Genomic DNA, 14423 nt, shown 5'->3' with positions numbered 1-14423 from the left:
TAACACTGGTGTGTGTGTGTGTGTGTGTGTGTGTGTGTGTGTGTGAGTGAGTAAGCACTGAAGAAGCAGCAGCCTTAAGTAATGGAGCAGTGAAGTGTCACTTGAGGAAGACTGAGCCGGCTGGAACCACTTCAGCAAGCTGTCCGTCTTAAACACTTCATCGCGGTCTGGCTGTAGTAGCAGCCTTGTGAGCCTGCTGAAATATCTGGATCTAGAACTCTGCCCTCGTTAAAAACGACTAACACTAATACATCAAGAAGTAAAGATAATAGTGGCCGAACATTGCTGGTGAAAAGCGTGAATGTAATTTTAATGTCCTTGGATATGATCAGTCTAGAAATATAGGTGATATATTTTATTATATATCTATTTACATTTCATTACAAGTGTTGAGGTTTTGTGTTCTTAATTGCATCTAGTAATGTCCATGTATTGTGCAATATTGCAACAATGGAGTCAAAAGGTCTAAAACGTTTTCATTTTCCTCCTATGTTTGTTAAGTAAACTATCTTATGAACAACCATAATAACATTGCTGCAGGGCATATTCATGCTGGCTATTTCAGCTTTGGTTGAATAATTCCAAGATGCTTCACGGTGAACAACATTGAATGGAAGGAGACACAAATCCAGTTGTTCTATTTTTGTAACAAAGTGGCTGTTTGAGCCACAACATTTCCAAGTCCAAGTCCCATGACACTGAGTTTGGGGACGAGGTGAAACACAATGTTCCCGACCAATGTGGAGTCATCAGGTGAGCCGCTTAGGTGATATTCAAAACATAGTTTACACTTTCGTTTTTTTATTGTACTGTCTGGCACTGAAGTATGTGTTTCTGCAATTGTGTCCTTGTCCACGTCTGTGTGCGCACTTGCATAAGAGGATGTTTGTGTTTATATACGTGACGTGAAACATTGCGTTTACCTGCCGCTGTGCCATGACCTGATTCCAGCTCCACCGGTCTTCCCTGCGAGGTCTTCACAGTCCCTACGTGCGAGGCCGGCTGTTCCGCACATGCCTCTTTAATGCTCTAGAACAAACCCAAGGCTTGACCTCACTGCACAGCCACATTCGCCTGAACAAGATGAGAAAAAAAATAATAATTAAAAAATATATATATATATATTTATTTATTTTTTAATTTATTTTTATTTTTATTTTTTTTTAATTAAAAAAAAAAATAAAAAAAAAATATATATATATATATATATATATATATATATAAATATATATATATATATATATATTTTTTTAATCAAGATCAAATTGTGCAAGACTTTTCAAATGATTGGGAAGGCGACTCATTTTTTACCTTGTTTGCGACAGACGCTCCTCGTCTCATTTTTCTTGGACAGTGCATAACGGTGCGTTCATGTTGGTGAGTTAACGGAAGAGAATTGATCTGCGAAAATTGAGAAAATGTGCAATATTTATCTGCCCTTACAGAGAAACAGCAGCGGCAACAATCCCTGCTTTTGATTGATAATCCGATAGAAAATTAGCAGGAAAAATAATAATTAAAACCCATTTGCTGTCCGAACTAAGGTTCATAACGTACCACATGATTCGTACTGAAAAGGTTTTTCTTTTTCATCTTGGGAAGAAAAAAAAACAAAAAAACAAAACAACCTGATAACCAACCAACCAAAAAGTGTGAACGCATTGTGAATAAGTTGATATTTGGTTGGAATTGGTGGGAATAGTGCTTAATTGTCAATAATCATCCCCTGTGGTATAGGCCAATGTCATTTCTTTCCTTGTCATCCAGGTAATTTATAAGAAAGAAATCTGAAAAGACTAAATGTTTTATGTCATTATTTGAGATCTTTTGGCTTAACATTCCTGATGGCCACGCTTGAATCACTGAAATTTTGAAATCAAAGTAAAACAAAAAAACTGTGAAAGAACTTTGCCTGGCATGCTTGGGTGGAGGTGCCCATGCAGGTGAGATAGTGGCGTTGGGGTTTAAAAATCAAATTTTTTTAGACGGATACTTTGTTGAGGATTACCTGAAAAATTGGCAATCTACAATAAAGATAAGGACTAACTCGAAGTTAGAGAAAGAGGGAATGTACGATAAATATAAACCTATAAAGAATAAAAAATGAAATTGGCGATATCAATAACCTACTGGTGGACAATAAGTGTGAAGGGAGGGCTGGACGTGCAGCTCAGCCTTACGTGATGGGAAACCAGTCTCCAGGCCAGAGGGTCACAGGGAACAATCCAGTCCCAGCCGGTCTGAGCCAACAGGGCCAGGACCCTGTGATACTCCCCTCCTCTGGAAGTGTCACACAGTCTTTTTTGTTTTCTCTCATCCTATCCCATAAACTTTCACTCACCCACCCCTCCCCTTCATTCTCACTCACTCTGCTTTCTCACGTTCACATATACACATCCTCCCCTTTGCCCCCGTTTTGGCCCCCACTTCAGTGTGCACATTATTGAAAGGCTCTGAGTGCTTGGCCAGGGGTTTGTGATATATTTATCTGGTGTTCCTGCAGTATCAGAGGACGGGACGGGAGTTTTTTTTTATTTTTTTATTTTTATTTTTTTATTTTTACAAAGACTGCCACTCGATGCCTACCAACAACCTAGTGGCTACCCTCCCTTCCACACGTCCCAGTGGCAATAAATCCACCAAGTAGCTTCGTAAGCTAGATAGATATTTCCATAGGTAGAAGGAGAGAGACAACGAATACACGTTATACAAACTGAATGAACTGCACCCTCCACAGACCTGAGCCACACCAGAGCAGATCCATTTCAAATGATCAGGATGTCACCGGCCCTACGTGTCACGCATCGGATACAGTCTGATGCCAATTTGATCAGTCTACTTCCACTGAATAATGCAATTCTCTGTAGCTGTCATGGGTCAACTAGGTACGAAGGTAGAACCCAGACGCTGACACAGAGGCCAAGTCAAGGATGGGCGACACTAAATAACTTCACTCCGGGTACGATAGGGAAACTGTGCATACAGGGAACTTTGAGACAGTCATACTCAAAGGGGCCGGGTCACATCAAACATAGAATGAATGACGTACTAGCAGCAGGACGCGCTGAGGGCAGGGAATAAATACACATGGGGGCTATTACAAATTGACAACAGCTGAGTGGCACTGGAAGCAGGGAGACAGGAAGGAGACGTCCACAGGACCGATGACAAACTGCAAGAAACGACTAGAGGGAGAAAATGACAAGCAAAACAAGACATCTATGATCGAACCGTGACAGCAGCAGAGTGAATGTCCTCAACTCTTATGATTAGACCATTATTTAGATATCACTTAATCATTGTTATCATTATAAAATAAATAATGATAATACGTTTATAAAATGCTATATGATTCAATTTATTATTAATATTATTATTATTATCATTATTATTATTATTATTATTATTATTATTATTATTATTATTATTATTCATAATAATGAATAATAATAACTATTTATTACGAAGGTTTAAGCACCACCGTATACCTAGAAGCCACATGTGACGTGACGTCAGTGAGAGGCCACCGGGCGGTCTCGAGGACAACGTCAAAAGTCACGAGATCTTTAAAGTGAGATATGAATAGACGAGTCACGTGACGTCACCCTTTGCCTCCTTCCTAATACGGAGAAGGGTTGAGCCCCAACGACAAGTAGTTTTACAGTAGTTCAACGTGTTTTTTATTTTGATCTAAATTATTTGGATGTAATTTTAATTTATATAAATATAAACATATATATATAGACAGACAGACAGGCAGACAGACAGACAGGCAGACGGATAGATAGATAGATAGATAGATAGATAGATAGATAGATAGATAGATAGATAGATAGATAGATAGATAGATAGATAGATAGATAGATAGATAGATAGATAGATAGATAGATAGATAGATAGATAAAAAAATAAAGAAAAAATAATTAAAAGGATTGGGCCTGTATTTCCTCTCTCTGAGCAGTATCTGACTTGAAACCATGAAAGCCCATTCACGCCAGGCGAATAAAAAAAAGACGAGATACTATAATGACAAATAAAAATACAATACTATCTTATAATTATGACATCAGTCAGACACAGTAAATCGAAATTATTTCAATATATGAGACAGTATTGGGTTTTTTTTTTCACCTGGCGTAAAAGGGTTTTAGCATATCCCTAGGCTATAATATACAGTATATCATCACGTCAATCTGATGGTTTCTGTAGGAGAAGGTCGCCCTCGTGTGGCAGTGACAGTTGCTCTGTTCTAGTGACCTCACACATCACCACCACCATCATTTATCAGCCTCGAGTTGGAGAATAAGCGTAAACGATGGGTCATTTTTGCAATGATAAATTTTTATCCAATGTCTCTCATTGTGTAAACTAAATGAACTAGTTTTAACAACACGTGTCTGTTTTGTGTCAAAATGTTCAAATATTAGACTCAATTGGAGTTGTAAATACAATAATTATTGTATTGTCATTATTATATAATTATATAATAAATATATTCATTATAATAATTCATCTTAGAATGCAACTAAACCATTCAGAATGCTGATGAATTCATCAAGGCAGCAGGGTGAGATTACCAAATTCCTCCAATATTTAGTCAATCCCAAATCCCGAAATGGAAACTCGGAGACCACGCCAACCAACGGCAACGATACAGTTAACAAAAGTATTGGGGGAAAAAAAAAAGATTTATGGGGTTGCGTCGATAAATTCATTTCTGTGACGGAAGGTTCCCACGTCATTCCTGTGACGGGGCGTGCAACCGCAAGACGCACGGAACTGACTCCTCGGATGTGCCACTAGTGAATATACAGCTATATTCTTATATCTCCGTGTTTCTTCAGTTACAGCGCTACCCAAATCACTTGAGCCATGGAAAGGTTTGCCTTTATATCCATTTACCTGCTTCAAGTTATAGTGCGCTCTGGAAACGCGCAGCAGAATTTACGCGCGCAGGTCGGACCGTGGAGACACCGGATTCAGTGGGAGAACAACGGGCGAGTTTACAGTTTGCTGAGCACCGCGACACGGTACCGAGCACCGATCCAGCAGAGAAGGGAGACCCAGGTGTTTCTCACAAATAAACGGGATCCACTTCCGCGCCCTGCTGCCACACTCCGCGGAACCACCGCGACCAGATCTGGTGAAGACCCGGAGCAGAGACCCAGGGGTTTCCCTCAGCGCTATGGGCGCAGCCAGCTGGACGCAGCTGTCCTGGGTGCGGACGCGGGACACTATCTCCTCGCCACGGGAAGACCCGCCTCCGAAGCCCGGCACCAGATCCCACTGCGCACCTCACCCACCGTGGACACCGTGGGTGCCGGGTTTGCGCGCCGGTCACAGCAGACCCCTTCTGACAGTCCCGGGATCACTTCCACTACCGCTTCCACCACCGGTCAGGAATTCTCAGGGAGCGGAGTACCGAGAGGTGGTCGGAGTCCTCCCGGGGATCGTGAGGATGCCGGCGGTGCGGAAACGGCCACCACGTCTCCAAGACCGGCGTCAGGCTTTACGCGTGGCTCCGCACTGGGAGTTGAGAGCCTGGGGCCAGCCACCGGCTCATCCACCACATCTGGACGCATCGTGTATAACGAAGAACGGTCCCAGTCCCAGCACTGGCACCGGACCCCTGTGGTGGATGTCCGAGCTGCGCGCAGGGCGCACGCCGCCTCCGGAGTCAGACTCGGGTTGAACATAACAACACTATCCAACAACGCCATAGAGACACACTTTTCTCCCCCACTGCCAACTGAAACAACAAGGACTGCGAGTTATAATGAAAATGAGAATGTAAATGCAGTGGACCCGCACAGCACCCACAGGAACTCTGTGTTTTACAACACGCACCCTGCAGCCAGGCGCCGGTTCCCTGCGCGCCCTCCACCTGCAACGGGATCTGGCACCAGATTCTTCCACAATGGTATGAGGAATGGTTATAACACCAAAACCATAACCTCCAAGAGTTATCTTCTTTGGTTAAATTGTTACACCACGACCTTTAAGGCAGCATAAACCACATTGAACATAACCTTTTTGCAATTGAACCTGTGTTGTATTAGGTTTACCTGACCTGGTTCCTGACCCATACTACATCCAGGCTGCCTCCTACATCCAGAGGATGCAGATGTATGCACTACGCTGTGCTGCTGAAGAGAGATGCCTCTCCAGGTATGAAGTTCTTCATTCATGACCATAACTTTCCAGTTATTTCACAACATTAACAACAAATGAATATGTAAATCATTTAATTAGTACATAGGCTCCATCAAATATCATAGATTCACATATTTGTATTTGTTATATCTTGATTTGTTAATTTCTCTATCATCATAAAAATGTCTTTAACAAGGCAAATCACAAAGTATCACAATCAGAATCAGGGTGTTCATTTCCCTTTTGGGTGGCCACATTTGCAATCATATTGTATGTGCTGAGCAGACGCCGAGGGCCATGATGGAAGCTGCAGTGAGGAGGGGCACTCAGACCTGGAAACAAACCTCCTCTTCTCTGGTCGGAACAGTCACGCTGCCAAGTAAAATAAGCTTTGAAGCGGAAACATTTGGGATCCGTGGGTGGATGTTAAAGCCATTGAATCAAAAAAAAACCAAAACCACACACGTCACCTCTCAATCATTATAATGGCAATCATTATAATTCAGTGATGGGTAAAGGGGATTCAGTTGTCTGTGTTAAAATGAAGAGGCATCCAGCGTTCAAGCAGAATATCTTTGGGATCCTCAAGGCTCCAGCTCCCTGTGTGTGAGTGGAGAAACACAGGAACCGCCATCATCTTCTTTTCCTTTGACCTATTGTTAATACCAGCTCTGCATTTTAATGTCTCCGATCATATCTGTATCATAAAACCCTGAATGCACAATATATAATCACTCGGCTGATCTAGGCAAGCAGGGTTGATGGTCTCTTTGTTTTTACCTTCTACCAGATCTGCATACCGTCCGGGTGTGAGCGACCTGGACTACAGGGTTCTACTCCGGTTCCCCCAGCGCGTGAAGAATCAAGGAACCGCCGACTTCCTTCCAGTGAGGCCCAGACATGAGTGGGAGTGGCACAGCTGCCACCAGTGAGTTCAATCTGTTCTCCAAATACTGTAATAATCAATCTTATCGATTCTGATGCCGTTTCTAAATCCTCTGACATAATCGACTCTTGGATTCCTTGATCAATGACTGATTGGTTTCTCTATAAATGGCAGAAAGGTGAGGTACCTTTTCCTATATTACAAATGTACAATCCTGTTGTTTAATACCATGTTGAGTTGACAATTGTTTTGGTTGTTGCTGATTCTCTGAAAGATGTCTCAGCCACTCTGGCAACACACAACTTCAAATTCTGTCATGAGTTGAATTCATGAATGACAGACAAACCAATCTATGTTACTTATCCAAGATTTCATTGTGCCCATTGCAAGAGCAGGTGGCAATGGGTGGGGCGCTCAAAACTGGAATTTCATTCTGGGTCTCTCTCTCTTCACAGAAAGTTTTCATAGCAAAAGACTAAAATGAGCCAACAACCAGCCCCTAACCCTGAGATAGAACTGTGCATCCTCATGTTTTCAAATCCTTCCTCCTCCCTCTAATCATTTCGTGAACGTAGAGGTGTATGTCATAATATCACATAACAACTCTCCCAAATTTGATCCTGCACCCCCCCCCCCCCCTCCTCTGTCTCCCTCCTGCCAGACACTTCCACAGCATGGAGGCCTTCAGTAATTATGACCTCCTGGACGTCCGCACCGGGAGGAAGCTCGCTGAGGGACACAAGGCCAGTTTCTGTCTGGAAGACACTTCCTGTGACCGGGGCGTACGCCGGCGCTTTGCCTGCACTGCCCACACCCAGGTTGATTTGCACAGTGCATTATTCAGCTAATTTAAAAAAAAATTGGTTCATTATATTTATCTGGGAAATAATGTAACCTTTTCAATTTACACGTGAATGTGTGTTTTTTGTGGCCTATGTGTTTTTGTTAGGGGCTCAGTCCTGGCTGCTATGACACATACCACGCAAACATTGACTGCCAGTGGATTGACATCACGGATGTCCCTCCAGGAAATTACATACTCAAGGTGGGAGCTTAGTATTAAGAAGTGCAGTAGGAGATACAGTATATCCATAAACATCTCAATGTACGGGCAATATTTAATAACTATTCAGTGTGCATTCAGAGGCTCTTCAATATATGAGCTCTAATCCTAGGTTTATGATGGGGTGAAGCCTTATTCAATCATCAGACTTCGTTCACTTTTCAATTCAGCACCAATATCTTTCATTAGAAATAAATAAAATGGGTTTTTCTCCAGGTGACAGTGAACCCATCTCAACTGGTTCATGAGTCAGATTTCTCCAACAATGTGGTGCGATGTGACATCAGGTACACAGGAGCCTACGTGCAGGCCCGGAACTGCAGAATATCTTCGTAAGTCAGACACACAGATGCTAATCCATTATTAATATACCCGCTACCGTATCATACAGCAGTGAAATGTATTCAACTGTATGTAAGTGTCATTTTACTGTTGAACAAAAATGACCTGAGTTTCTTAATCGTGCCTCTTCTGTGTTTCATAGGAGCTAATCTTCCTGGGGAGGACTCCTTTGCCTTACAACAGTCTAAGGTCACCAAAGCTAAGATCCAATCAATGTGTTGTTGTTATAACTGTGGATATTCCTGTTCCATTTTACTTACAACTTACAAAATGAGTTATAAACGTTGGGATGGACTGATACCACAGTTTTACTACCGATACAAACCCTGAAATGATATGGACATAGACCCTCAGTTTGACAACTTAACATATTTCTAAAAAAAAAAATATATATATATATATATATATATATATATATATATATAAAACAAGTTGTTTTCTTTAATGCTTTGCATCTGTGTTATGGTTATATTCTGAAACCATTATGTTATCTTAGCTGGGTATCAGACCGATATTCGATACTGGTATCAGCTTTGTTCCGTCCCTTATTCCTGGTAATAACTTATTATAAAGCACTAAGTCAGTGGAGTTAAGCGTCGCGCTAGATTGTTGTATTTATAAGTACAATGTTTTTACACTATGTTGAAAGCAATTCATGATGTTGGTCGTGTTTGTGGAGACGAAGGATACAAAACTGTTTAAAGATTTATTTTTTTTAGCATAAGAGAATCTAATAAGGATGTGGAGTCCAATTCCAGTGATTCCACATCCACTGTACATCCACATGATGTACAGCTGAACTTGATGTCAATCGATGTCTCCCTCGAGTATGTCATTGTTTTGTTTTCATAGAGTTGCAGTTACACATTCTAGAACAGCTGTCAATCTTTTCATGTATGCAAATATTTATGTTGTATAGGATTTACCATTTTGTAAATTACTTTGTAGACTAGTCGATGCCTCAGTTACACATTACCATTGCCCAAAAAGTAGAAGATCATTCATAGTATTTCTTTTGAAATTGAAAGGACTGGGTATTTGAATATGTAAAAGCTGTTTATACCGTTTTTATTTAATAATAAAAAAATGCAATAATACTGCCAATTCAATTCAACGCCCCCAAAAAATATGAAATACTACTACTGTATTATTCTGCTCCACTCCAGTGCATCTGTTCATGAGGTATACTGCATTTTAAAACAGACTCTACTGACAGGGTCATTTAAACAAATATTTTACACCATGACGTCGCTCCACCGTAACAGTTGGTCCCTGAAACTCAATCTGAGGCACTGAAGTGGAGCAGCACATTTCTCAATTAATTAATAAACAAATTATTCCACTTGACACGCAATGACTCTCTGAAGGAAAGTCAAACAGTCTTACCCAACTGAAGCGCTCTCGCATGCGGTGATCAGGGTTAATTCGGAGCACAGTTGGAAAATAAGAGTCTCTCTTGGTATTTAGTCCATGTAAGGTGTCTAGGAATGTCTGGAGTGTATTTACATACAGTCTACAGGATGAAACTGAAAACACCGTTTGATTAGGACCTGGAAACACCGCACTAACTCCTAAAATGATTCTTAAAACTTGCAATTCATCCTTTTTGCTTTTCTTCTACTGTTTTATTTGAGAAGGCAGTCCAAGGCAAGAAGATTGGATCACAATGTTATAATTCTTAACATTCCGTAGAAATGAAAAACATTTTCCATTTGCTCCGATGCACTAAAAATACATTTCCGTTTATCTTTTAAATTCTTGAAAAGTAAAAGATAATTGCGACAATCAACAATTGAACACAGAGTGATTTGACATTTTTTTTAAACCCCTAAGAAGCGGAGCATTCGTGGTACACCTTTCAACCACCTAAGTGTAAAGCCAGACCATAAAGGAAATATCTCTGGTATGTTTATGAGACACACGGTTACAGGTCTGGTACGGACAGGTCACACTGAGGTCATGGAGTTCAGTCTCTCGACTGTGGATCCTCACAGCTTCTGTCAAAAGAAACGACTGCTAAACAGCTCTCTAAATGGATAAATCGGACTTGATACCATGACATTCTACCTTTCTGCTGGGTCTCGGGACCATTATTCAACCTCATGGTTGACATGAAGGAACCTCCAACTATTTGCACTTTTTGTCATGCCATGAAAAAAAAACGGAACGCCAGGACTTGATCATAGATGTGAGGAATCCCAAATGGGCAAGCGCACTTTGCTTGAACTGTGTTTGATTGTTTTGAAGTCCCTGGTGTATCGACACGACTGTACTGTATTGTGCTTCTGTGCTGAGTTCTCAACTACAACCAGAAAGGCCCCCCACGTGGATTTGGATTTTTGCTCCAACCTCAACGTTTATGAAACTCCCATAAAATATAGCGATATGCATACAGTCTAAATTCACATCGAACCCCTCCAAAATGTCTTTCATCCCTTTTTTTTTTTTTTCCTTCAAAAGATGGATGTTTTGCTGAGGCCACACCATCTTTGGTGAAGGAGCCTTAAAGGTCAGGTCACTGAAGGGAAATTGAGTGTGATAGAGGGTGGGGACAGCCCCCCCCCCCCCCGCTGCCAATCCTGTTTGCTCAGGGCCGTAACCCTTCCGAGGGGTGGGGGGGTTGGGGGGCGTGGGGGGCGGCGGGTGTGGAGCTGTAGATGGCGAGGAGGGGAGAAATTCCTCAGTTCCCAGGTCAGCGAAGGAAAGACCCGGCCGGAGACTGCTGACATCAGCAGCACCAGGGCTACAGCTTCCTTATCACAGACGGACTCTGTGTCTGATGCTCGTCCAGGGGTCTGGCTGTCTGAGAATCCCCCGTCACCGGACCAGGGCGCAGAGCACAGGACGGTCGGCTTTGAGTTGGTCCTCATGGACGGTCTGGGATCTCAAATTAGAAATGTCAAAACAATGCTTTACCCCAGAAAACAGACACTGTCTCTATGGCGATGTCTATGTTTATCTCTATGTCTGCGTGATACAAATAGAAGAGCCTGTTAATGTAAACATGCGGGGAAAAAAAAGTCCAAACTGTTCCACTCTCCTATTCCGGTCTACCACGGTTGGGTGTCTGGGGTCTTGAAATAGGACACATGTTTACCTGGGCAGGACAAGGACTCCCTGGTCCAAACATTTACACATCATTACAGTATTAACAGGTTTGCTTTTTTCGAAACAGGACGATGTGCACCTAATGGTGGTGTACCTTTCACCCTTTGAGCTCCTGTTTACACACCAACACAGTCAATAGGTCACCAGACGGAATGTAAGCTCATTTGTACCTGGAGAAATCCTGTTATTTTATTCGTTTTGGAGTAGGAAGTGGAGATGGGTGAAGGCAGAGTCATCGAGGAGGAGTTGTAGTAGTAGTTGGTGGGGGGGGGCGGAGGAGAGGGGATGTTTGAAAGGACGGAGGACGGGGCTCGGGTGCATTATTTAACTGAAACGTTCCATTTATTTTTGTTTCAATACGGTTCTAAATGCTGGTGTTGTGTTTTTCTTTTAAATGGTTTTTAACACGTGTGTCTGCCAAAGCTACGATGTCTCCTTTCCTGCCGTACATCTGTCGTTTGTCACGCTCTGAGAAACAGAACCCTTTATAGGTTCAGAGAAATGCATAGAAAAACACTGACACGCAGACTGACAGACAGGAAGACAAATAGACAGACAACACACACATAAATGCACACACACACAGAAATACAGATAGACAGAGAATACACAGACAGAAAGACAGACAGACAGACAGACAGACAGAAATACACAGAGACAAATAGACAGACAACACACACATAAACACACACACACACACAGATGGACAGACGGGTGGATAGACAGACAGAAATACAGACGGACAGACACATAGACAGACAGAAATAAACAGAGAGAGGGACAGACAGACAGACAGACAAAAATACATAGACAGACCGACAGACAGAAAGACAGACAGACAGACAGATAGACCTAGATAGATACTTGTCCTAGACGTTTGGCCTAGAAAAGTTGAAAGGTGGCTTTGTGCATTTTGTGGTCTGTAAGGGTAAACTATGGTGGAAAATAATATAAAAATATACATTTTATTTTATTTCCTGCATCCATACCATAAATCTTGACTAAGATTACCATTATCCATTTATCAGTTGTCTAGCCTTAAACCGGCAACAATTTACTTTCCTTTTCAAATCCTTGGCTTCTATACCAAAAGTTATGAACACACACACACACACACACACACACACACACACACACACACACACACACACACACATACACACACCCACACACACACACACACACACACACACACACATACACACACACACACACACACACACACACACAAACTGCAGTGATGTGTCAGTGTACAGTATGAAAAGATCATTGACGTCATTGATGGTTTTTAACTTTGACACCTGTGTCGAATCGTAATACTGCTCAAAATACAAAAAAACAAAAACAAAAAACACGTTTCAAAGGGATTATATTTTTAATACTTTTCAGTTTAGCTTCGAATGTATCACTTAACACTATTGTAATTTGCTGTCATTGGCACATTTAACAGTTTAAATACTATTGTATTGTATTCTATTCTTTGTTCTATTTTAGCCTTGAGACAGCTTGTAAAGGGCAGGTATCTAACTGCTGTTGGTATAACAAGCTCAATTCCACCACAGGGAATAATGAATGTGCTTTTATAATTTAAAAGCAGAAAGTAAAGCCAGACATTTACATGTGAAGGAAAACGTCACTAGTCGCTGAGGGAGGCTCAAACACCGAGTAACATGTTACGGGTTTTAGATGTAGCTCTCGTTTTTTAATTAAACTCATTATTTGAATTTTGACGTTATGAGTGCAATCAATAAATAAATGAACAAACAGATGGATGAGACAGGATGAGACGAGACAAGATGATGAGATGTGACATTTCAGTGGTGTTCTGAAGATTTTAGTGTTTGCTGTGACAATAACAGTGCTAAAAACAGATATTTGGTGAGGGGGGGGGGGGGGGGGCGGGGGTGGGAGAGGGTGGTTTACTGAATAGGCCCGAAAAAGAAGCCACTGATTCACTCTGGCCAGGAGGAGCCCGTCTGTGTGTTTGTGTTGAAGAGGTAGTCTATAGGTTTCTTTACAACTCACCACTATAGAGGTGAGTCCACAGGATGAGGTTCAGACAAGACATAAATAAACAGAAGCCCACACACAGCCTGATGACACACATGGGTAACTGCTGTACCTTTGTCATTTTCCTCTCCAACATAAAGTAACTATTTTATATTTAGATGGTCTAATAATGACATAAATAAATGAATGGTTGACTGAATGACTGAATGAAAGAATGACTGAATGAATGAATGACTGAATGAATTAATAAATTAATGGATAAATGAATGAATGAATGGATGGATGGATGGATGGGTGGATGTATGGGTGTATGGATGTATGGATGAATGAATGAATGAATGGATGAATGAATGGATGGATGGATGGATGGATGAATGGATGGAGGAATGGATGATTTTTTTTATTTAAGTGTCAGGCCACATAAATGGCCCATTCCCCCTGGGATTACAAGACACCATTATAGAACACAAACAACAAAGTCAATATAAGTATTTCATCACCTTTGGGATATTTATATACAATTCTTCATTTTAAAATTGAATGGCAAGAAAAAAAGTATTTATTCGCTGGTTATACAGCGTTATATTTCTGTTCGACGAGGGCGGCGCCGTGTGGTTAGAAGTGATAGTGTTTTCAGGGTTAGGGTTAAAATATCTGTTGAAATCGTGTAAAAATATGGAATCATAATTCAATCAATCTGGAATGATTTTACACAATCCCCTATGTTTTTTTTTTCTGCTATTCATAATCATTTTAAACACATTGAACGATAATGTCTCTCGTTATTTATTTTCTGACGCGAGTCCCGGGTGTGACGTCACGGACATGCGACAAGCACTTGGCATCCCGGCGTCGGTTAAA

The 14423-nt window shown here is 41.4% G+C and overlaps 1 protein-coding gene across 1 annotated transcript; it reads left to right on the top strand.

The window, feature by feature from the left end:
• The first annotated feature begins 5661 nt into the window (after positions 1-5661).
• loxl5a (lysyl oxidase-like 5a) lies at positions 5662-8823 on the top strand. Its single transcript, XM_080014612.1, has 7 exons — positions 5662-5920; positions 6060-6168; positions 6944-7081; positions 7701-7857; positions 7989-8084; positions 8319-8434; positions 8587-8823. The coding sequence occupies exons 2-7, from the start codon at positions 6119-6121 to the stop codon at positions 8591-8593; spliced, it is 564 nt and encodes a 187-aa protein (XP_079870738.1). The 5' UTR covers positions 5662-5920; positions 6060-6118; the 3' UTR covers positions 8594-8823.
• Positions 8824-14423: the final 5600 nt, after the last annotated feature.

This window comes from Zeus faber, assembly GCF_960531495.2.
Source record: "Zeus faber genome assembly, chromosome: 1".
NCBI lineage: Eukaryota > Metazoa > Chordata > Actinopteri > Zeiformes > Zeidae > Zeus > Zeus faber.
The sequence above is the reverse complement of the archived record's forward strand: the minus strand, read 5'-3'. Positions and strand labels throughout refer to the sequence as shown.